We start from the raw sequence: 26,026 nt of genomic DNA, 5'->3' as shown, positions 1-26,026 counted from the left end.
GACAGGAGTGACAGCATTAGGCAAGCTGGTAACAAGTCAAGTAAGGAAGTAATCCAATATGTTCTATTCAGATGCAGCATCATTAAAACTGGGTGTAAGGGATCATAATGACAGAACAATATTCTTATAAATAGTCTTTAACAGAATTAAAAGCCAAGCCAACAGAAGCAAAATGTCATATTCATACGTGGCATGAATATGACGTGAGTGTGTGTGTGTGTGTGTGTGACAAACCTCTTGGGGCTGGGGTAGTGGTTGCTCTTGGGAAGGGCAACAGCGTTGGTGTTAGGGCTTGGAGAGGAGGTGCGGCAGCACTGCAGACACAGCAGGAGGCCCAAAGATAGACACAGAACCAGAGAGACCACCAGGTAGCTCTGACGGTCAGATACCTGCAGAGAAAAAGTTAAACAGCGAAAAGTGAAATGCTGTACAAGTCTGAAAATCACATCACATACCGCTTTGTACACATACATATTAATGCCTTTCCCCACATTAAGATGAATTAAATATTAAATTTGTTAGTAGCAAGTTTTTACAAGTGAGCTCTTACTGTAAAGATCCCAAATCAAAACTGCGTACACACCACAGTACCATCCATAGGACTATGTAACTGTCAGACACAAAAATGAACTTGTATTCACCCATTCAACTATCACGCAAATTTATCAGCAAGCTAAAAGCTTGTTGTTTATGTTTACCAATAACCTGAGCTTTTCACTTCACTTGCTATTTGCTTAAAGAAAGACTTAAAGAATCCACTTCAATCTCTCTCCTGAGTTCTTCTTCACTTGTAATGGTGGATGGGGTTATATTCAGATATGCGGCAATCTGTAACTGCATCACTGATTTGCCACTTTGTCATGCTACCGACTAGTCAGCTATTAGTCCTGGAAGGGGGTACCTCCCCCTTTTGTGATCTCCTGTCCAATTTTGGCCTGTGAAGCACTTATTTTTATTAAGGACAATACAAATAAACAAATGAGCCATTCTACTACTGGAACCCTTCTGTTTTAAAAATATTATTTATAGATTATAATATATATTCTCCTGTCTTTCGATTTGGGGTATTACATCTAACAGAAATTTCTTCCCAGCTGTGTTTGCCCACTATATTCCAAGTGCATTTATCTTTCATAAACCTCTGAATTTCTAATGTAATGTAATCCCCATGGGCACATGTCCTCTTGTCCAAATTAGTAGACACTGGGGTTTTCTTGGCCAAAGCAGATGTACTGTAACTATACGCTCTCAATGAAGGTCAGTAAGGCAACCTTGAAAGTCAGCTAATGAACACGGAAAGTTAAAAGAGTCGACAGATTGAAAAAAGCCAATTCTGGGAATGACTTACAGAAATATTTGGGACTGTGTGTTTTGCATGGTCTCCAAATGTTGCTGTATGTTTGACTTGCGAGAGTGTTGTCATGCCCTCTCTTAATGGCATCTCTCTTGCTCACCAACTGCTAATCAACTATTTCTGAACAAACCTTCTTTTTGTCTCATGTCCCTGTTAACAGTTTGCTGGAGGACCTTCAAATATTTAAATATTAGTCACATATGTGCCATAATTAGTGTCATTTGTCAACGTTCTTTCAGCTACCATCTTTTCAGTATTTCCCTGTTCAACTTCACAAATCTGCTGTGCAGCGTCATTTCCATATGGTCTGTTCAATTTCAGCATGACTCCAAACACCTTGTTAGTGAGATCATTATGCATTCCAAGCAGAAAACTTAACATGTTTCTGACTCTGGCTTGTATTAGGCACAGAGCTTAAACATCAACAGAAACTAAATGCAGCAGAGAATATCAAAAGTCTGTTTAATGAATAGTGGTGTTCTCCAAACAACCACTGTGGTGGTAATAAATCCACACTATCCATCAGGAACATCCTGTATGCAGATTATCATTTACCTCAGAGAAATAAAAATAACTAAACTGAAGACTGTGCACATCTTATTTGCTTGGTTGCATATTACAGTGTTAGTCAGCTCTCAAAACGAATGCAATAAACAGACATTGTTTCTGAACTGGTTGAACTAGTAATCACTATGTAAGCAGTAGGAAATACAAAAGCAATCAACAATAGAGGTATGTTACCTCTCTCTGCAGCTGGCTGACTGTAGCGGTGAGATTGAGCATCAGTTTAGTGACGTTCTCCAGCTGGCTCTGCAGGACCTGGATGGAATCTGTCTGCTTCTGGTCCTGAAAAGCACAACAGTTACTCATTTGTTGTCACTATCAGACAAACAAACACATAACTATTTTCTGTTTATGCTTCAACTTCTCTTGCTCCGATTGCCTTCATGCAAACTGACCTGCTCCTCAGCAATGCGGGAGGTGTTCTGCAGTTTGATGATGGTCTTATTGAATGCTCTCTGCATCTCTTCCATCTGTTTACGGTATCTGAGCAACACAAATGCAAAAATTACAACCTATGACCATGGTATAATGGCACTGATCATGTCAATCTAATAACAATTAAAAAACAAGCTCGAAAGAAGTGCTATCTAGTTATTCCGAATACATTCTAAGGCTCGTTGTGTCCAGTGGTTTACCTCTGGCTGAGCTCCTCCAGGTACCTGCTGGACAGACTCATGTTCATCTCCAGGGCTTTGATCCTGTTGTTCAGCCTCATGAACACACTCTCCTTCTGGCTGGAGCCATGAACCGCTCCCCCGTTCAATAACACGCTGTTCCCGTTCACTGCTCCCCCACTATAATCTCCTCCATTCTGCAGCTCTGCATAGAAGTCTGTAGCTGTTCGGTGGACATTTCCATTCCCATTAGTGCTTAGCAGGTCCTCGTCCACCGTGTCTTCCACCCGATGCGGCTCTCCAGTCTGAGTGAGAGAGTCCCCCTGCTCCACATGAGTCTGAGAAGCCTGGACACTGTGTCTCTGTGAGTCCCCACTGTCGGCGCCTGACTTTACTGTTTCTGTGTGAGTGTCAGTCAGGGGGAGAGCTGTTGGCAGTTCAGTGGGAGGGGGGATAAGGTCGTCAGGCCTTGATGCAGTGGGAAGAGGCTGAACAGGCTGCTCCTTGACAGGGGGAACCACGACACCAGGAGAGGCAGTCTCAGAGGCCACAGGCTGTGTGGAAGAGCTGACAGTAAGGGTGGGGGTGGCACTGCTGGCCTGTTGTGTCTCTGGGATTGAGACTTGGAGGGGTGGAGTGGGAACAGGGTCCAGGGCTGCGTCTTTAATGGGAGGAAGTAGCTTCTCCTCATGGGTGGGGGTAGGCCATGTCAGGGAACTATGGATGTCTGAGAAACTGTGAGGGGGGATGGTGGAGGTTCTACTTGGCTCTAGGATGATGTTGAGCTCTGGAGTGTGTGCATCAGGGGTGTGAGTGTTGGGATGTGTGGTGTGCCCCTCACCCAAGATTTTGCCCTCATTTTGGCCCTTAACAACAGGCACCTCGGGCTCTGGATCTTTTTCTGTGAGGGGGAGGGGTTCTTTGAGAGGTGTTGGGACAGGGGCAGGGATCAGTGGGGGTGTGTGTGTGAGGGAAGGGGTGTGCGCATCAGGGTGTGTCTGTGTTTGAATGCCCAGCTGCCTCCGCCTAAGGCTGCGGAGTCTCTCCTTGGCCAGCCTGGCAGAGCACCAGCGATGGAGCAGCTCCGGCAGGGTGGCCATGCAGGACAGAGACAGGGAAGAGAAGGAGGAGAAAGGACAGTAAGTCTGGTTCTCCCACTGGTTCCTGTCTGCCTCCTTCCTCGTCTCCTCCTCTCTCTTCTCTTCTTCTTCCTCTCCCTCCTCCTCCATCAGGGTGACAGTAGACTGTCTGGGCTCTTCATCCTCCTCCTCCTCTACCAGAGTGACAATCTGTCTGTCCTCATGGGAGTCGGGTGATGAGGGGGAAGGCGTGGAAGGTTCACTGGAGACATTAGAGTCCTCCTGGGTTGCAGGGTGTTCTGGCTCTGCAGGCTCCAGTCTGGAGGAAAGACACAGATACAATTTTAGAAGCATATTAACAGAACTTCTGTGTTTTTGGAGGGTTATAGAAGAAAAGTGAAGACTTAGTTGTATTCTAACTTAACTCATCGTTGGCATATAAAATCAATTTACATTCATAATGGCTTACTGGTCTTTAACTGGTAGACTGCACACTTACACTGCAGAGTCTTGAGGTGTTTCAGCTGGTTTAGGTGTAACTTCTGTGCTTCCCTTCTTTTCATTCTCCTCTGCTGTTGTATTACCTGGCATTTGGACAAACACACAACAATTAACAAGCTCAGAACAGGACTTAGATAATACTTTGTTACTATTTAAGATTTCACAGAACCACATAACTTGGCAGCGGCAGGTTTCTCCCCAATCCTATGTGGCTGTAGGAGTATAACAGTGTACAACAGAGACCCTTTTCGCTGCAGTGTGGCTGGCAAGCCCATGTTTGGGAAAGTCAGAAATACTGTGAACCAGTCCAGTCCAGTTAGAACTGATCTCTCTCCCACACTCTCGCTTCTCTGCGGGAGTAAATGGAAATCAGAACTGTAATTTGTAAAAAAGCAGTGAAACAGACACTTTAGTTTGAGTGTTCTCAGCTTTTACAAAGTTGGTCTTTCTAATCTTGTTTTAGTTCAATGGGGAGAAATGCAAATCAAAAACTAAATTGTATAGGAACATAAACAAAATATAAAAACTAAGTGAAATCTGTGGTTCAGGAGGAGTTTTCTCTTTAACTCGACACCACGACACCACAGGGGAAAAGCTGTGCCAGAGAGTCATTTTGAATCAACTCTCTGTGGGGTTAACAGAGCGAGGAACGTCATAAGCCCCCCCACCCCTGTCTTAATTCATCTATGCTCCTCTGCCAAGAAGTAAAACACAGATAGCCAAAGTTCTGCTGAAATGCTGCGGGAGACCTCCTGCCAAAAGCCAAAAAATTATCTGGCTCTCTCAGCATATATACACATGAACATTCAAGGCTATGGATATGCTCGCACTTTAGAGAAGTAAATAAAGTGACCCAGTTGTAGAAGCAGTTAATCTAAACAATATGTGGGAAGACAGGCATGCCGGCGGTTAGAGAAAGAGAAAGAGAAAGGGAGAAAAAGGGCAGCTGAATAGTGTGAGTACGAGCTGAATGCAGGAAAAGAGGGACAGTATGGTAGTCCTCTATACAAATGAGGAATCATTTTTATGCTATTTTTAAAAAGTCTGGAAGAAAATGTGAATTACTGTGTTTCCATTAACTACGGTTCTGCAATATTTTCATGAAGAGTATTTATGTAGCTGTAACGAATGAGTGTGTTTCTTCTCGTGTGTGGAATGCTTGTTAGACGTCCATTTGATTTGTTATTTTGGGAGATGTGTGACACACCGATGTTGGGTCTACAGAAGAAGCAGAAGCAGATCTGGGATCAGCGTTGTTTATTTGTAAAATATGTTTCCATCTGCTTTTATCTTATTTTCTTTGGATTGATGAACTAACTTTTCCACCTCAGCCACCTCAGTGCAAAAACTATGGTGCGATATTTACATGTTTGTTCCTGCAGTTTCCATTTAGGTTTTCATGTGCAAAAACAAAATGTTGATAAAAACAGATGAATGGAATGGCTACCTACTGATCAGAAGTGACAGTGAACCAATCAATAGTGCTCTAAAGGACAAGTACATATTGTCATTAAAACTGGATGACTCATGCTAAACAATTTTTACAAGAGTTTTATTTTTTTGAGCTGATCTGGAAATGATTAATGGTTTTATATGGATAAACCAGTTATACTTCAGTCTTGTAAAATAAATTGTTTCGTTAACTCAGCTTGTAGCAATTTCTCCTACAAACTACAGTTCAGGAATGCATATATTTCAGATTCCAAAGGATAAAAAAAGAAAAGGAAGAACTTGGTATAAAGCTGATAACTAAAGCAAACCTTCTTAAGTGAAATACTAATGTTCGCACTGATGAAACTAACAACTACGTAAAGTTAATATCTTTTAATCAGTACTATGCTAATAAGTCAAAACGGTGCATTCCGCAAACACAGCTCTGGAGACACAGACCACAGCGGTATTATTTATGCCAGTCAGAAAAGTGGGCATTTACAAGAGGGAGTTGTGGACATGAAAGGTGAGGCAGGATGGAAAAAAGTAACAGGAAGCAGTGTGAAAGCAAGTGTATAAGGGATGAGTACCTCCTGTTGCTGTTCCACCCTCCAGCTCTGGCTTGCCGCCCAGCACATTAGCAGCAATGTTGTTTACCATGTTTAGGATGGCATCTAAAAGGAAAAGAACACACACACAGTTATTTTGAAAGGCATGAGGTTCCTGGTAAATAAGTTGACAAGCAGCTGCTTGCAGCTGAACACATATCAATGAAACCACAGGCTTTGGCATTTGTTGTTCCTTTTTCCTTTACCCTCTCTCTGCTATTCTGCTTCAACATTATTTCCCCTACTTTACTTTTCTGTCCTAAACCTTCTTTTCCAGCTTTTCCTTCAGCTTTTCCTTCAGTCCCCATTCTCTCTTGTTCAGTTCCCCTCCGAGCCTGGCCATCTAAAGAAAAAAAAAAAAACGATGCGTTCCTCTGCTGTTTCTCATGGGTTTTTGGTTTAAGCCCTGAAGTTTATGTGTACCGTATTTGTGTGTGCGGGTGCACCAGTCCTCCCTTTGCTAAATCAGGAGACAGAGATGCACCAGTGTATTTGCGCATGTATGTGTGTGTGATTTAAAAAAAAAATAATTTAAAAAAAGAAGTCTAGTGCAAGCTGTAAAATTTCTGCAACCCAAACCTCAGTCTACATCTATGTGTATGTGCGATGCTAAGTAGGTTAAGATACTGAGGAAATATTCAACACTGCCTGACAGGAAATGAGTCCATATCAAACTCAGCCCGCACTGGTGTTTCCTTGGGTTGCTGCACCAGCAACTGTATGGAACCCCATTGACATGGAAAACTGTGCACCCTGAATACTCACATGATGTATAAAAACTGTATTAGGGTAATTATTTTCTTTTACATACAGTATCACACTCACCAGGCCATTTCAGGATTTTAAGTATCTAAACTATACACTGCCGCCACAAACTGCAACAGAATGAGCCAGCATTCACTTCTTGGCCTTGTCAAAGTAAAAGTCTTGAAAAACGCACTTGCTTCTAACACTTCAAAATCCTGAGTAATGTGTTACTGTGTTGATGTTAAACTCTTAATTATCATTTATTCAGTTATCTAAGGATAACAATGAAAACCCAAAACACACAGTCTATCTAATCTTGTTGATATCAACTATAGTGTTGTAGTTTATTTGCTGTCAATTAGTCTTTGTTAATGTAGCTGTGTGTGTGTGTGTGTGTGTGTGTGTGTACATACTGGTTGCTGAGCCAAGCAGGTTTTTAGAGGCCTTGTCCTCTGATGGTTGGTAGCCAGGTGGATAATCTGAACAAAAGGACATACTGCAGGTTATATCTAGCAAAATACATACCTCCACTTCATACAATACAATTAAATCTCATTCAAAAGTAAATAAATGAAATTCTATTACAGAATTTTACAGTAAAATATCAAAAAACTTTGCCAGAATTGAGGAGTCAACTCGGATGCAAAAGGCCAGCTGATATTAATAGTTAACTGCAGCCCAAGGTATTTGATGACTAAGTTGGAGAGAAAGAATGTAATTTGACTCTCTTCTCAGGGTACCTATGTAGTCTAGTAATTTGCAGTGCATGTATTGTTCTGCCAGGTGTGGCAGTTTAAAATGATGTTGATATTAATAGGTGCATTCATCGTCTTCTGTGAGTTGAGTAAAAATGGTCAATTTGCCACTGATGTTGAAAAGGAAATTAGACAACACATCGCTTAACAATTCCTATAAAAAGACATAACAGATCATCATCTTACCATAGTCTTCATCCAAGTACTCCAGTCTCTCTGAAGGGTACTGGGAATCTGCTATCTCCTCATACTCCTCCACCATGCTGGTACCAAACACCCTACACACACACACACACACACACACACACACACACACACACACACACACACACACAGTGTTACACAAACAAACCTACTTAAAAAAAAAGATTGTTATCACTACACAAAAGAGGTGGCAACAGTTTTCTGAGGAAAGGCAGCTTTTTTAAAACATTTTGCTCAGATCAGATTTGAAGACAAATGTAATGAAAATGGCAATCCCAAGTAATTTTACTGTAGAAAATCTACTTTGACCTTCTTGTAAACATGTGCAAGGGAGTTTTACAGCCCCTTTAAACCTCAACAGCAGTTCCTTCAGAGTCATTCACTGGAATCATTCTTCAGGATAAAAAAACAAAACAAAAACATTGTGTACAGTACATTTTTCACCAGTGTAAAATTAAAGTCAAATGACTTGTTGAAAATGGTTTGTTGGTTCAGGCTGAATAAAGCAGTATGGTTTTAAGTACAGATGCATACAATTTCCTGTTCTATTCTATTTCTATTTCCTTAGGAAGAAAGGACAGTAACCTTAATGGTTCCTCCCAGGGTAAACCGTTCTGCAGTGGAAATATACTTCTGAAATCAAACTCTGTCCTTCACCCAAAACACTGACATTGTTCCAATGAGTTAAATACTTCTTTAGTTTGAAGTGTATAAGATCTTTAACTTTGTAGTGTTTGTCAGTTTAGATTCATCAAATCAAAAAAGAGAGGCCTTGGAATAGAAAGTGAATTGGGAAGAGCTATTTTCTTCTTACCTGATGAGACTGAGCGGACAGAAGTGTTCTGATCCAAAGTGGGAGAGGAGTTCAACCTGCATGGGAAATGGACAAACTGTTTAATAGAAAAAATCATCCACAACTTCACAACAGTGCCAATGCCAATAATGTATGTGTGCACCACTCCATAAACCCATAATCCACCAAACATGATTTGTGTGCATGTTTTTACTCTTTTATTATCTTTCACATGCATTAAAGATGATGCTCTGCAAAAGCTCACCCACTAAAGTGTATGACCACAAGAATGCATTTTACAGTGCACCATAACCTCTGACAGAGAGAGAAGAGTGCTAACCTTTATGTACTTGATGAACATCTGATGCGAGAGGAAGACAGGAGGACAGAAGGAGAGAGAAATAAAACAAGAGAAAGAAATCAGTAAAGACTGATTCAAGCTACAAGCAAGTCAGGCATTTGCTTACTGTCTGTACAGTCTGGCTCTCTTATAAGACAAACACACTGGTGGTATATGCTGGATCATTGTTCTGTAACAGTCCACAGGCAAAATACTAGAAAGAAGTTTCTAACAAGCTGCTAGAAATAAGCACAAGCGAGACAGAGGGACAGGCAGACGGACAAGCTCAGGACAGATGTAAAACATCAAGACAAGACATAACAGTTTTCTGCGGCTTGGATCAAAGTGGTTATGAAAGCAGATGATCCTGAAATTTTCTAGACAAAAATCAGTTTTATGTAATAAAAACACAATCATTTCATAACAGAGCACATGAATCACAGATAGCACCCACACATAACACCCACACTCACAACATAAAAAAGGATAATCATCCGAGCATTAATCAAGTCTACACAGTGAATATTTAGTGAGCAACATTGAGGGTAGAAGTTGGAGGAGAGAGACAGTTCAGAAAAGCACAGATACTTATAATTTATTACATCAACATTTATTCAAATGAATGCAGCCTAAAATTGTCCTATGGACAATAACATTTCCTTTTTATGTGAAAACTGAATGGGTTCAGCAATAACTAAACCTTGAAAGACCAGACACCCTGCACATAATTCATCTGAACGAAGCACACATTGAATGACTGAATAAACACAGTTAACAACACACTCGGCGACAGGGAGGCTATGTGTGACTGAATCAAAAGAAAAGAACAACTTTCATTGTTTATTATGCAGCAATTCAAGCCAAAAGGAGGCTAATTTGGGTGAAATTCTGGATGGAGAGGTGCGGGCAGCAATGAAAACTCTGCAGTCAGAGCTGGAGGTAGGGAAACATTGTAAGAAAGACGATCAACAGCTGACAGTGAAACCTGGATGAACTGGATTCTGAAATAATACTTGTACTTAAAATAATCTTAGTGGAAATGACTAAGAGACTTGAGAAGAAGGCAAACAATTGTAATCCTTTAATCTTACACGCTGATGATTTAATTTCCTGACTGTCAGCAGCTTTTGGCTGAGACTACAACAGGCTCGGACCAACTTGGCTCGATGAGTTGTGACACCCAAAACTCAAATATGATCAACCCAATAGTAATGTGTATCTGCCCTTTAGTTCTTACACGTGGAACTCTGTCATGAACACACACCCTCAGAGTCATTAATTTCTTCATCCAGTCAAGGGAGGGGTTACAGGCAGTGCTGATGGCATGGCTAACTTACCATAAAGTCATAAAAGGGTCCCCTGAGCATAAAATACGGCTTTAACCCATGTGCATGAATGCGTCTGTGTGTGTATATTTATCAACTAGGAAGTGTAATATACTACAGAATGAATAGATTCATTGTTTATCGTTCCTCTCCTTGAGACATAAGTGTACTTTTATAGCAGGAGGAAGAAAAAAAAGCAGTACCTTCACATATTTAGCATAAAGCTGTTCATCCAGTGGGAAGCTCTGCACTATGCGCTCATCGCGGGCATGGAAAGTACCCAGCTTTACCCACTTGTTGGTAGGATATCTGCAGACAGAACAAAAGAAAAGTAAGATGTGTGTGCGTGTGTGTGTGTGAGGGCTACAGTGTGCTTCAAACTAAATTTGGCATGTTCTCAAAGGCTGTGTAAAAATGCCACTGTACTCCACGTGACTGGAGGTAGTAATTTACGAGTTGTGGTGCGAGATGACGCTAGAAAAACAACGACAACACCAGCTCTGGCAGCACTAAAGTTAGAGCTGATAATAACAGGAGGAAGAAGAAGGATTTTAACCAGTCCTGGTGTTTTTATAGGGTGCTGTTTGAGGAGGAGATGGATGTGTGCCAGCCAGTTTGATGATCTCCCAAAATGAGTTACCCCTTTCATTGAAAATCTTCTCCCACCCATCATATTCAAAAAAACAGTCATCATATTAAAAAAAGCAATTATCAACCATGAAATAATCAACTTAGTGGCATTTACGTCATTATATAAGAACTGAAATTTCAAAGGCTATTTATTGTGCATTTTATATTATGTATCATATCAATGACTTGTACATTAAACTACAATTGTGTTAGAAGTGCCAGTACATGTGCAGCCATGACTAAGGCTAAGAAATATGACTATAACTGCAGGTTTGCAATAATCCTTCCTCCCCATTTACTCAATCAATATACAGCCAACTTGAACATACAAGAAACAAAGTGAGCATACCTGTCACTGATGGAAACTAAAAAGTCTTTAGGTGTTGATGAAAAGAGCTCAAAGTTAGCAATGTCCAGCTGCTTGACTTGAATTGGCTCACAGAGCTCTATCACAAACCTGGAGAGAGGTAAATAGAGAATGTTTATTAAAAGATAAGCTCATAAGAAACTTGTATATCTAACATCAAGTTCCGTTACAGACAAACTGTATACCAGTAGTGTGTGTCAGTGCACTCACCAGATTTTGTTGCTGCAAGGGTTTAGCATGTAAAGGTCCATATTCTCCATGAGAATAGCTGACGTGCTCTGAATAAGAGACAGAAGAATGAGAGTGAGTGAATTAGCATCCACCATCATCATTTGACTTCATTTATTTACTTATGTAACAGCCTACTGCAGTAAACATTGTTTCATCTAAGACTAAACATCTGTCCCAGGTTAAGCTTAAATGCTTATCTTAAATGTAAAAGAGATTTTGAAGCAGGTTTCATCCATCTGCTGATACAACACGACAGTACGTCATGTCTGTATCCTTAGATGTGTGAGTGCTTGTGCTTGTGTGTAGGCAACAGGGATGATGTGTTTTCGACCTTGGCCTCATTGTTGGCAGAGAGTATCTTGGCACCACACTCCACAGAAGCGTAGTTATTCTTGAAGTTTTTCTGGACCTTCTTCACTGGATGGGGGCTGCCACTGGTTGAGGTATGGAGAGACTGACCTGGACAGAGGGAGTGTTACATTAGACCCATTACAGACACTGGAAAAAGAGAAATGCGGGAGAGGAACAAGTAGAGAGGTTACGCAACACACATAAACACACGCTCCGCTGACCACTGCACATGGCGTGCACAGGGAGAAAGCGAGAACAGAGAGGGAGATGGTGAGAGAGATAGACAGGAATAGAACACGAGGAGGGAAGCAAAAGAGAAAAGAGAGGTAGACATTGCACAAAAACAAGTAATAAAAGGAGGCCCTCACATGTCAGTTTTAATCTACATCTCATCTGATTGCCTCTTTTTCCTTCTTGTCTACAGAAGCAATGCTGCAAACTGCGCCTGAGTCACCAAGTGAGTTTAACATCATCAGGCAATCTTTGAGTTATCTAGCTTTGTGAGACCAAAAGCCTTGAAGCAAGCCTCTGGAACCAAACTTAAAACTGAATTTAATGGGACATTGCACTTAGTTGTTGATGTGGTGCCTCTCTTTCCATTTGTGCACGTCTCTAAATGTGTGTTTTAATAATGTATGCGCTTACTTTTCTCCTTCTCCACCTCCATGACTTGTTTTTTCCACTCGTCGAACGTGGGGATGTCTTCTTTGCTGGGCACTGAGGGATCAGTCTCCCTGGCAATACTGGCATCCCCTTCCTGAAACACACAGACGTATCACACCCAGACCCATAGTGACAGTTAAAACTGTATTTATCGCGTAAACTACAATCACCTAATCCCATAATATGCTTATATCTTGATATGCAAGAGCACAGCGGGTGGTAAATTAATCCGATTTACTAAATATGACTAACAACATTATTTGTATCTTGGCATCAGTGATCCACTACATGAATTGCATGCGATGACCAGTCACTAACACACACGCATAGTGCCTCCCATCCACAGTTCACGGCAGTCAGCTATCCCCTGGCCACTAAAGCATTGAGATGCACTGAGCTGTGAATATTATTTTGATGGATTATGTAAGCGCCCTTTTGGACCTCACAAGAGAGTCTGATCCTAAAAATCCACTAACTCAGACGGCCTCTTATGTAAACAACTCAACAGTTCCGGCAGGAGTCATTGCCAGCCACATACAGATTAGTCACCAGATCTTGATTTCAAAATAGCGTAATAATGTACAAATACACAATGCACACAATCCCCTTTAAAAATAAGTCAATTCCCCCGGATACACTCGTCTTTCATTATCCTTCAACCATGAAAAAAGCAAGTGAAAGTAAGTTGACTCAGCATTTGCCACTTGAAACATTCAAAAGCTGCCCTTTGCTAGAACAGCTGTGCATACTGATTATTTACAACTTTCATGGCAATGTAGCCAGCAGTTGTGTCTAAAAGTTTGACTAAAAACGTGTGAACAGAGACTGAAAATGCAATAAACAGCATCCTTAGGCTACTTATCATATACTTTTATCCCACTAACACGTTATGTGTGCTGTAACACTGACAACTGAAATTGTGCACAGTAGTGTAATAATATAATATATAACATATGTGCCTTGTTCAGTAAAAAGACAGACAAGCTTCCCAGCTAGCTTACAGCTGTAGTTTTTCACCACCTGTCCATGTTTGTCTAATTAGGATCGAACAGTCAAATCTTCCATCATGATACCTGCAGCACTGTAATATCGCTGCCTATGCATACTGAAAAGATCCACACTCTGCTTAAAACCGCAGTGACTCCTGCATTTATGTAGACCTCTGCATTGTTCTGCTTATGAAGAAAGCTAGTGCTGCACTGATAATGATAATGATAATAATAATAATAAAAATAAAAAAAAATAATGGTATTTACTAAAAAGCTTTTGATGTTTTAAGTCAGTTAAACCCTTGTTTCTCCATTGAATTCAAAATACACTGATATGTATGATATGTGAGAAATACTTGGGAACCACGAGCTGCTGACCTGCTGTTCTTGGTGGTGTTGGGAAATGTTGCCCTCCCAGTCCAAATCAGACAGCCCATCCTCCAGCTGTTGTTCCTGGTCCACATGGCCTGGAGTAGACTGGACCTCTGCTTCAGGACCAGGATAGCTGTGGCTCTGGTCTGAACGCTGGTCCTCTATGCCAGCCTCATCCACACTGTAGTGCAGACACAGGGCCAATGAGGTGGAGAGGGAGGAGGAGTTGGAGGGAAGACAAGGTAATGGAGAGGGGAGGAATAAGGATAAAGAAGGGTAGAGAACTAAATTAAGCAATGTTGGACACATGTTGCAAGACATGAAAAAATATTCATATTTATTATTATATTTATTTGAAAGTATTGACAGTCCTTGGTTGTGAGCAGGCAAAACGATGGAAAAAGGAAATAAAAAATAAAAAAGCAGAAGTAAGTGGAGAGCAAGGCCAGCGGTTGACGGTTGCGCACAGCAGAGAGGTGTAGCTTGTGACTTGATTACCTGTCTCTGTGCTTTGATTGGCTTCCGGGGATTTGAAACTCACCTGAGGAGAAGGCTGCCAAAAGGAGAGTTTTCACAAGTTGCCAGTTCTGGGGGAATGACCCCGCACTGTGAATCAGAGTGCTCAGCAAAAACAAAGTTGTCTACTGGGAGTTCATCTCCTGCACTGGCAACCCGCACTGCACTGAGGGAAAGAAAGGACATGGTGTTTACCACACCTCCTTACACTGGGGAGGATGGGGTGGGAGAAAGGTGGGGAAGGGGACGAGGAAGAGGAGATAAATGACACAGAGCATAGGGAGAGCAGGAGAGAGAGAAAGGGCAGGAGAAAGAGAGAGTAGAGAAAGAAATGGGTGGACAAAAGGGATGGAGAGGTCGCTCGCTGGTGGGGCAGTTCATGTGCACATCTCAAAATGTCCTGATGTCGACAGCCGCTTTGACTAAGGACCTGAATACAAACGCTGCCACTGGATGGACATATTCTTCTTGAAGGTTTGACCCAGGGGACATCCAGACTAATCTTGGTCAAAGTTCCATGTCTTGTCCACACAGGTGATTTTCCACAAACTTCCATTACAAAGTCCATTTGATAACATTTCACTGTGAATGAGCAGTTCCATGTAACTTCACGATGCTGACTTTGAAATATCCAGGACGTCAGACCAACTCTCCTTTGAGCTTCTCTTGCAGTTTGTGATCAGTCATTAACAGTGGTTAAATTAAAAAACAAAATAATTTAAATAAAACAAACAACCGAAGGTAACAAAAGTTAACCAACAAAAATATCAAAGAAAATGTGCTATGTCTGGCATGACAATGGCAGCATGGGAAAACATTTTTACCTATATTATACCTGAATTGGGTTGAAGTTGGCTTTAACCATCATAAGAGGAACATGTATTTTCTTAGTCATCAAAGGTTATGATTTTAGTTCACCAATGTGGTTTCTCTGTGGTTATAGCCAACTTCTAATGCCAGAGACCAGGTCTCTGGAAGGAGGAAGTGAATCTGAGCTTACCCTGTGTGGGTCTGGCCAGCACTCTGTGAGGTAGGTGTGTTTTCAGCTTCATCTGGGGATGTGGCTGGGTTTAAGTCCAGGCTGGGGTGTGCAGCAGGGGCGTCACTGAAGATCTCCACTGGGGCGGGGGCATCTGTGGACACTTGGTCCTGTGCTGCAACTGGTTCTGGAGTGGAGGACACAGGGACTTCTCGGTCATGGTCCTGGGTGTCAGTCTGCACGTCCAAATCAGCCTGGGGGTCTGGGTGGGGTTCTGGCTCAGGAGCAACAGGTACAGTTTCAGACTCTGGGTCAGGCTTGGTCTCCTTCACCTCAGCTTCCTGAGGATTCACAGTCTGGTGAGAGAAAACACAAAAACATCCACATATAAAAGATAATCCATCCATCAAAAAAAAAACCAAAAAAACAAAAAAAAAACAAACAAAAAAAAAACCCAAAAAAAAACCCAATGAGCACCGTGTAATGATAGTTTCAAAAAATGTTTATGTGTACAAAACGTGTGGTGAATCCCACATTAGCGATCCTTAAAAGAATGAGGCACTCTCCAGCCAAAAATAAGCCATGAGTGGAACATCACTGCTGGTCTCTAGTCATGTTCCATCATAAACTTTTTTTCCCCCTTAATCATTTTTGTGAAAACAATGAATACATGCAAGTTGAAATAACCTGATCTACAGTAGTTATTTAGTTATTTGTAGTTATTTAAGGATTTGCACCATCTTGGTTCTTCTGTATATTGTAATTTTAATTTTGTCAATATTGCCCAGCACTAGTTTTGAGACCTTTTAATAACTGGTAGATATATGATGTTACCTGTTCTTGGTGTACGTTGTGTGTTGCTAGCTTCTCTAGTGCTGCTCTCTCCGTCTCTAGTCCCATATCGTATGATGTGTGTGGCGTCCATTCGTCCAACACCTAGGGAAAAAGAAACAAAAAACTAGGAATAGGAATTCCTACTTTGTCAATTTGAATGTTGACAAAGTAGTCACAACATATGTAATATCACTGCCTAAAAATGAAGCACTGTGACAGAACGACAATTCAAGCCATTTGCAAGACATTATCGATGGATTATGTTTATTTTGAATAATGCATTTTTATGTGAAAATGTCAGATGCAAAAGGTCTGTGCATTACAGCTTGTGAAAAAAGCCTTTTGTTGACAGACAAAGACTGCGTTATAAGGCCAATGACAGACTGCCAGGCCTGTTGAACTGACCTGGCACGCCTGTTTGTTGCAGGACCACAAACAATGATTCCCCTTCTTCTGTGCTCACACACATACCGAAACACACTCGCTTCCCCAAATTATCTTTCATTCTAATACTCATGCGCACATTACCACACACACACAAACTTTGAGGGCCCATTCATAAGAGCTGAGGGTATCAAATATTTAACCCAGACCCAGCATCAGTCCACCTCAGACAAGTTCTTGTCTTCTTTCTTGACTGACTTAAGATTGATTAGTCTCCAACATTATTCAGCCACTAAGGCTGCAAAAAGGACAAAAAAAGCTGAGAACTGGGAAAGCTCTGTGTACTCTGAACTTTAACCCCACAGGGCTGGTCCTGACATGTCACAACCACCTCTGTGACTACAGCTATCTTAGTGGGTGCAACAAAGAATTATGCAATACCATCTCTCACCATCCACGGGCGTGCTTCTATAATCCAGGACCTCCCTGACCATTCAAACCAATTATTTATAGCTGCTCCTCCTCTCTCCACGCCTCCTACTTTTCACCAGAGGTTAGTGGGTCACTAAAGTGCATGACCCAACTCCCACCACAATCCTCATAGTGTTCTGCTAACTCATACATTTCACCACGAGCAGTGAGTCTAATAATACTGCTCATCATCCCACAACTGGCCTACAAGGTGAACCAGCAATGTTAGCCACACTGAATATTCATCAATCCATCCATTTTCTGACACTTATCCGGTGCCGGGTCAAGGTGGCAGCAGGCTAAGCGAAACATCCCTCTCCCCAGTAACGTTTTCCAGTTCCTCCTGGGGGATCCTGAGGTGTTCTAAAGCCAGATATGTAATCCCTCCAGCGTGTTCTGGGTCTACCTCCGGGTCTCCTTCCAGTTGGATGTGACCCGGAAACCTCCAAAGTAAGGCACCCAGGAGGCATCCTGATCAGATGCCTCAACCACCTCAACTGGCTCCTTTCGACACGAAAGAGCAGCGGCTGTACTTCGAGCTCCTTACCCTATCTGTAAGGGTGAGCCAAGCCACCCTACGGAGGAAACTCATTTCGGCCGCTTGTATCCACGATCTCATTATTTTGATCCCTAGCTCATGCTCACGCTCATGACCATAGGTAGCCCAGCAGACAATGCACCTGAGCCCAATGCCTATCCCTGCAGGTGGTGGGCCCACAGGGCAATGGTTCCACATAGTTCTTTCGGGCTGTGCCCAACCATGCCCCATGGCTCAAGGCCCAGCCACCAGACGCTCACCGATGAGCTCCCCACTGGATAATTAATAATAGCACTGAATAATTAATTTCCATACCCAGGTGTGGAATTTTTTTGTAAATTAAATAAAAATTAATAAATAAATCACACACACAGAATAATTTAGGTATTTTTTGTTGTGGCTATTAAAATTATAAAATAGTTTCAAGGTGGTGTGGTTGGAATTTTTAGACATTAAAAAGTTGGTGTTATTTCAAACATATGTGTTCTTTATTCCAATGTATTCCAGTTGTTTATTAAAAGCTATGCTTGATGTGACTGACTGATTTTGAAATATGTAAAGGCACAAAACTTCAACACACCTTGTGTTGTGTGGAGTCCTGCTCCTGCCCGTCAGGGTTTTTGTCCCCGGGAGAGTGACCTGGGTCAGGCAAGCTCTGCTCTGAACAATACACATGTTGACCGGGGTACCTGAAACACAAACAAGGAAAAATCTGTGAGCACAATGGATTATTATTCTAATCATCATACATGAGGAACATGTAACTAAAATTAGAGGGTAATCAATGCCAACTACTGTACAAGTAGTTGCAAAAAAATAATGAAAAAATGTCATAATTAAAACTGCATCGGCTTGTTGCTAATTCCACATCATAAGGGTTTGTTTTTAACCCATAAAGGGTTTAAAACAAAGATTAGAGGTTCAACAGCACAATATGCTGTTAGCAATGAGCGTGTTTGAATTAAAAGAATGCTGAGGTTGTACTACATCACATCCTCCTCAGTGAGAGCACTTCTTTTCCTAAGGAGGAGGGCAACTGACACAAGCTCTTTGGGCACAGGCAAAGAAAATACTTTGAGTGTATGAGAGCAAAGGAGGCTGCATGTGCATGAGGAAAAGCAGAGATACAAAGGGAGAGCGATAAACACAAAGGAGAGATGGTAAAATTGGGTCTACAAGGAGAGAGGCAGAGAGCAAGACAAAGGCAGAAAGTGAATAATCATGTGTAAATAACCAGTGTAAACAAAATTCCACTCTTGTTATTTGTGTATTCCTGCAAGCTGCTCAAGGCAAACTACATTCTTTGAATCAGTCTCTTTTACCACATCCTCCTTGTTCTTCTCCCTTGTTTCTTTCTGCCCATAAGGCTTAGCAGGGCCCAGGATATTGCTGTAACTCTTTTAGGTGTCTCCAAATCAATTGTATTTCAACACAACTCATCTGTGTGTGCAACTTTGACAAGTTTTATTTCAGCCTCCATATATCTTTGCATACCTAGCGCCTGTTTTCCTGTTCACTCAATTATGTTTAACTACTTTCAAGGCTACCCATAACGTGCAGTTCAGAATGGCAGCAAAACATAGCTGCAGTGTGCTCAAGGCCAACAGGGCCGACATGAAGAGGAGAAGCCTGGAGCACAGACTAACCTACAATATCTCTGCCAGCCATCAGGACTACTGTAAAAACATGAGCAACTCTTCAATACAGGACTGCTGATTTTCTATGCATGTTAATACTAAGCGTATGATCCATGACAGAGTACAAAATACTAGGATAAGAAACAAGCGGAGGTAATAGAATGCAGGCAGGGCAAGAAGATGATAAAGAAACACAACAGACGAAGATAGGGACACAGGAGAGAGAGAGCGAGACAGCTGGTTCTCAGTTGAGTTGAAATGAAGTGAAGAATGAAGCAAGGGAAGAGTGAAGCTGAACTGACAAGAGGTCTATCTAAACATGCTCCCTCTGCTATGATGCTAATAGGATTTTTCCACAAGTCACCCACAAACTATATCTAAGCTTAGCTTCTTTGAACGGTAATAAGTCGGTGAGCAGACTGCTTTAGAGCTATTAGGCTAACTCATCATAGACAGATTGAGTTAAACTGAAAGGTGCCATCATCAAACAAAGACCTTCTCACACTGGCCCTCAGTTAGGCAAACAAGGCCAAAACTGGATACTCAAACACATTTAATTACTTAATCAGTGTTAATGTAGATCAAACACCTCTATAAGACCTTTATGCAGGTTCTGTTATAGAGAAACACTGACATGTGCATTGTACATTTGTTTATCCCTGTATACATTATGGAAATACTAATGCAAAAAACTAACTCTGAGCATGACGACACATTGCATCAGTGACAAGAGGCACAAAGATGCAAAGCTCAGATACAAAACACCATGTGATTCTGAAACTGGAGCAGTTCCCCTTGAGCGGTCAAATATCAATGTCAGGAGAGAACGAGACACATGGACAGTCATGTTAGCACCCTGTCAGCCTGGCTGTCAAGAGGAGGGAGATGAGCAGTGAGCACACATTCTCACAATCACACAGGAGACAACCATCTGTGCAAGTCAATGTCCTGTCACTCAGAGAGCCTCTCCATCTGTATTCTGTTCATTAACATTTGAGGTGATTGAATGAAGAGATAAAAGATGACAAGAACATCCAGCTGATAGGGCCTACTTAATTTGTAAGAGGATCTTTTGAAAGCTGCGCTGTATACCCTATCAGATTTATGAGCAAACGACAGCTCAGTAAGAAAAGGTGATGATCCAAATATTGAAGCTAATTCTACTCAAGTCGACATGCCATTTTCCAAATTTTCAGACAAGAGTTTTGACCCATTACTGAAAATATAACATGTCTTCCTGGCTATGTTGCAGTAAAGACAACTGAGGCTTGGTAGAGAAATTAATCTCTGCCTTTTCTATGATGGATTTATCTCTTTGAATGTTGACCATAGGTACAAAATGTCATGTCTAGGAGTAAGCTCTTGCTCCTCAATTCTAAGGGATAGCAGACTCTGACACCAAGACATGACATTTACTGTTGTTGTTTTGGATGCCTGTTGATGATGAAATGTGCACATACTCCTATATGCGTTAACACCTCAAAATATACGGTTTCCTCTAAAGGGCTAGGAAGGGCCACAAAGCCAGTGAGGGAAACCAAAGAGCCAAGCAGTGTACAGATACTAAGGGGTAAATATGAACCACGGGCTAATATAGGCTCCTGGCTAAACTTAGCTTTCCATAGCTTTAAACTATGTTGTGTTACGTTTCAAATGTCTGTGTCCTCCTCCACCCTCAAACATTAAAAACACCCACGGACAGGAAATTCCACATATTTTACTGAAAACAACACCATGAATGAAATTATGTAACACACTTCTGTAAAAATTAATATGCCAACAAATTCAACGTTCAATCACTGTGCAACAAAAATGATGGTTAATGTCTATATTTTGGATTTCTTTTTTTTTTTTTTTATACCTCAAATTGAAATTCTTTCTAAAAAATTTATCAAAAGTCTATGAAAATCTAGCCTTTTTACTTAATAACGCAATAACTGACTTGACTTTTGGGGCAGAAACAAAAGATAAAGTCCTCAAATTACATGTTCAGTCAAGTTAGATCTACTCTTTGCCACCAACAGGCAAAATCATGTCAGACAACACACCCAAAGATAAGCCTACAACGTGAGGTACAGAACGACATTGCACTAACATGGAGGAACTTGCGACGATAGCACTGGACAGCAGTTAAAATCAAGTAGAAAATCCTTGATGTAGCAACATAGGCATCTCTCAGCTTCCTTTCAATCCCTCTCAAACAATACAGTATTTCATAGCACTTCAGCCCTGTGTAGTCTGTAAAACTTTTGAGTTATTCAAAAATGATTCATAACCTGCACATGTATACGTATCCATCCTGAGACAAGCAGACAGTAGAGAGAAGTTGGGAAAGAGTTTGAACTTTAATAAAGTGGTACAGAGAGAGCCCAAGAAAACAAAGTCAATGCTGAAAAAAGGAGAGAGGATGTATATACTGTATATGTAATTATTAAATATTTAATTTATGCCTCTATGCATGTTTTATACTGATCTCCAGACTTACTGTAAGTCTATCCACTCAGAATGTATACATTTGTTAAAAAGTGTGGTTTTAGGGCAGTGCCTGTCAGAATCCCAACCGAGTAACTCTCAATAATTGGCTGATCATTTTTTTGTTTGAACTGTATTTCGTCCACACAAGATCCTACATGCTAGATTTAATTCCTCTTGGGTCAGAACCATAGACCGTATTCAAAGAACTCTGCAGCTGTAAGGTGCTTACAGGAAAGCATTGTTAGTGTGGATCGCTGTTGAATTTTTGCATGAGCTGTTTACTCAAAGCCTTCACAATATCATTACTGCCATATTTGCACAGGATGCCACAAAGACTTAGAATTGTTCTCACGTGGTATGGTATGGTCCAAATACTTTGCGTAGTGGTGATATGCTTATTTTATATCAAGGTCTCGTTGTTACTGGATGTTCTCTGAAACAAACCTTGGCTGTTTCACTGCCTAGTTTCAGATAAGGACCTTAACTGGGTATATAATTCACTAAATTCTGAAAAAGTAGTAAAATCTCATATTAAATGTGTATTTACAGTTGCTGTTATTATCAAAACTGACTGATATAATAATTTAGTTAATGGCAAGTTTATGTTCCCCAACATTGCTTGTTATCATTTTTTAAAAGGCCTTCAAATCACCCAGATAAGACTTTTGAAAATACATGGGTGACAAACAGATCGCATACCACAGTGCAGGTTTAAGTGAACACGTCACAGAGTAAACAATTTTACACAGAGTAAACTTCAGTGATGACGGATGCAAATCTGACTGACTTCCACAAAGTGACTCATTGAACCAATGTTTAACTAGAACCTGCCAAGTTGCAGAGCACTTTTCAAATAATGAAAATTCAAATACAGAGATTAAAACATGTGGAGCAATTCAAGACCACAAATGCCCTGTATTGCCCTGTACTGTAAAACAAGTGGGAATGATGCCCTCCAGTCCACACTCAGCATCATCTCCATGACTGAACAGAAAGACCTGAGTGTTGACATTCCTTCTTAAGATGAAAAAAAGGAAAGTAGATGAAAAGGAGAGAAGAAAAAAAAGGTGAAGAAGGGGGACGGTCTGAGAGGATCTGCTTTCCGGGCATACTGTGACCTACTTTTTAATTCAAATAGTTAGACCACTGAAATAAAAAATATCCAAGTGTGCCGTGTACATTACATACCAGTAGTGGGTCAATGAAGGAAAAGCCCGAGGCAAGACTAATGAGTCAGCAGACTGCAAATACACTCTTCCTCATTCTCTCTCTATCCACATTTCCTGTCACACTTCAGAAGCACCTGGGGGTTTTCAAGAAGTCTTTCCATCTTTTAGGCTCTTCTCTGGCTACAAACGGCTCAGTCATTTTGTAATATTCATGTAAGTGCTGAAGAGGACATTACCGGCTTGTTTGTCACCTTTTACAGAAAAATGGGAGTGCACAGAACGGCACCTCTAGAGTCTGTGTCTTGCTTGAGGACACAACTCCAACCTGAGCCATAATCTTTGAAAACAGCTTTCTACATTTTATGCCATCCTACTGCCTTTCAATGCACAATAACACAATTAAAAGCAACACAGCTTTGCACCGATGCGCACAGCCACATTGGCTGATACACTGTCTCTGCTGGTTCTGAACAGCCAAATCCCCCGATATTTCCTGTTGGCTTTAGGACCATTCAGAACAAGGAGACATGGTATAAATCAACTGTACTGTACTGTACCAACTGACTGGGTTGACACAGAGCAGACAAAACTGCAGAGACAACAGGCTGAGGATAGATTCATCTGCCAGCAGCGAGTCAAATATTATCACCAGCTGCATGGCATGCAAACTGTGCTCTCTCTTCTTAGGCAGGATGTCTGGTGACTAAAAGTTTTCAGAGGGATCTAGCATGACAACATGTGTGAACTTGTGTGTGTGTTCATCCCTATAGCCTTGGGTCTATGAGCGTTATAGCCTTACTGCTTTGACATTATTCCCATTGACTCTTTAATGTTTGATTAGTCTAAATCAAGAGAGCTTTGTCACTCTGCCCTCTCATTTATACTCATCTTTCTCATTGCATGACGTTGCAACACACAAAGTATATAACCTGGGTCAGGTTATATACTTCTACTGGCCTAAATCTCAGACCAGCTTGTTGCTGCTTATTGTATAAAAACTCTCTCTCACACACACACACACACACACACACACACACACACACACACAGCCTTTAACTAATTGACGGCACATGATGTACACCAAGTCCTTACCGTCCTTAATTGTCTTAAATTACTTAAACTGTGTCACTGTGTCAACTGTTGTGACACAACATAGAGAGGAGATAGATAAACAAAAGCATAAAGAGATGAAGGAGTCACTAACAGTGCAGTGCAGTAAATTAGTCAAATTGGTTGACATCATATTGAAGTCACTGGGTATGTGTTATGATGGTCCTGATTATGAACTGAACAGGAATGTGAATAGTGTGTCTGTCTGTCCTAAGACAGAGGAGAGTCTTGTGATGTTTTTCACTGAAGTTTAGATTATTCTATATATAAACACGACGTGTGGTGCTCGGAAATCGGTTAATAATTCGAGAAAGGCTGATGGAGAACAGCGTGATCATGTAGTGAGTAGGGCTGCAACTAACGATTATTTTAATTATTGATTAATCTGTCGATCATTTTCTGAATTAATCGATTAGTTCTTTGGTCCATAAAATGTCAGAAAATGGTGAAAAATGTTCATTACTGTTTCCCAAAGCCTAAGGTGACATCCTCAAATGTCTTGCTTTGTCCACAACCCAAAGATATTCAGTTTACTGTCATAGAGGACTAAAGAAACCCGAAAATATTCACATTTGAGAAGATGAAATCAGAGAATTGACATTTTTTTCTTAAAAAAAAACACCACAACAAAAAAACAAACAATTAATCGATTATCAAAATAGTAATACATTTATTAGTTGACAACTAGTTGATTAATCAATTAATCATTGCAGCTCTAGTAGTGAGTTGGTTCAAGTTTCCTTATAAACTGATCCGTCAACTCACCAAAGCTTAATCACATGCTTGGGAGAGCAAACACACACACGCAAACACAATAAAAAGGCCAAATAAATCCAGAGCAACATCTCTGAGAAATAAAATCCTTCAAGAAGGCAGAGAATCCATATTCAACCCACACACTGTTAACCTCCACATAGTTAACAGGGGGGGAAAAAATGTCAAGAGAGGAAGATGGGGAGAAAAAGAGCTGAGGAGAGAGAATCCAGGATCCACGTGGGCAGAGGTGGATTGTGGGACAGGGAGATGTGCCAGGGCTCGCCAGCAAAAGCAGGCCAGCGCATCTGCCAGGCAGACAAAAACATGCCGTCACTGTTTGGGGGGGGGCAGAGCCTAAAAGCCCAGCCTCAGAGGATTGAGCTTGTTTGTATGTGTAAGTTTGTGTGTGCGTTCTAATTTTCCTCCACATCGAAGCATGGAATAATGTAGAGCAGCAGTTTGTTCTAAAGCCTGCTGATCCTCCATAATCCTCTCCACTGGTGCATCCTTGGGGCAGCCAGGACATAGTGGGTGGACTACTGAATAGCTCTCTAATGCACTACACATACATTTCTGAACCGGACACTCGTTACCATCTTACTTATGGTACGTTTGTTATCCAACAACACACTGAGTTAAGCACAGGTACCCAAAGGCCTTGCTAGTAACTGGTTACGGTAGGTTATTTTTATTGTCAGGCAATTAAGTAGATGAAGTTTCTCAAAAATATTTTCTCAAATTGTCCTCCCTTTCCTCCCCTGGTATATCCTATCTTAAAATCACAACATGCACACATGGACATATTGTGGCTCTGTGCTTTCTTTCCTATGTGAACTCGCAAAGCCAGATAAGATTTTCTTGGAACAGCGAAGGCTCTGACTTCTGTCTGAAATGAAAATGGTTCTAATCTTCACTCAAGGACTGTCAAATTCAAAAAACCGATTCATTTGGCTCATACTTTTTGTACATCTAACCACTTTCCCCAGTTTTTGGACTGGGCAGAAGAGATTGATACCGACTATGGGCTAATCTGCAATAAACCATTTATACTTTTTTAACCAGCCAATTATTTATCAGAAATCAGAGAGAGAGACTCCGCTAACAGAAATTTCACCAGCAAACAGTGGGGTCAAGGGAAAGATTTGAGGGAATGGATGTTCACGTTTTCTACCTTGCTGCTGAAGACACATTAGCCTCAAAGCTTAGCATTGCTGCTCTATTTGCTAATCTTTGTGACCA

The 26,026-nt window shown here is 41.1% G+C and overlaps 1 protein-coding gene across 1 annotated transcript in view; it reads right to left on the bottom strand.

Annotated features, from left to right (window-relative positions):
* Window positions 1–26,026, bottom strand: part of suco (SUN domain containing ossification factor) — a 42,684-nt gene that overhangs the window by 5,147 nt on the left and 11,511 nt on the right. Inside the window, 21 exon segments of the mRNA XM_044198260.1 lie at window positions 235–389; window positions 2,096–2,200; window positions 2,314–2,401; window positions 2,554–3,930; window positions 4,111–4,195; window positions 6,134–6,217; window positions 6,402–6,494; window positions 7,312–7,377; window positions 7,840–7,931; window positions 8,672–8,727; window positions 8,991–9,011; window positions 10,519–10,624; window positions 11,295–11,402; window positions 11,523–11,590; window positions 11,875–12,002; window positions 12,540–12,651; window positions 13,925–14,099; window positions 14,460–14,600; window positions 15,435–15,769; window positions 16,248–16,349; window positions 18,221–18,329. Coding sequence (XP_044054195.1) covers window positions 235–389; window positions 2,096–2,200; window positions 2,314–2,401; window positions 2,554–3,930; window positions 4,111–4,195; window positions 6,134–6,217; window positions 6,402–6,494; window positions 7,312–7,377; window positions 7,840–7,931; window positions 8,672–8,727; window positions 8,991–9,011; window positions 10,519–10,624; window positions 11,295–11,402; window positions 11,523–11,590; window positions 11,875–12,002; window positions 12,540–12,651; window positions 13,925–14,099; window positions 14,460–14,600; window positions 15,435–15,769; window positions 16,248–16,349; window positions 18,221–18,329 — 3,606 coding nt within the window.

This window comes from Siniperca chuatsi, linkage group LG6 (genome assembly GCF_020085105.1).
Source record: "Siniperca chuatsi isolate FFG_IHB_CAS linkage group LG6, ASM2008510v1, whole genome shotgun sequence".
Taxonomy (NCBI): Eukaryota; Metazoa; Chordata; class Actinopteri; order Centrarchiformes; family Sinipercidae; genus Siniperca; species Siniperca chuatsi.
Note: the sequence above shows the minus strand (reverse complement) of the source record. Positions and strands in the feature narration are given on the sequence as shown.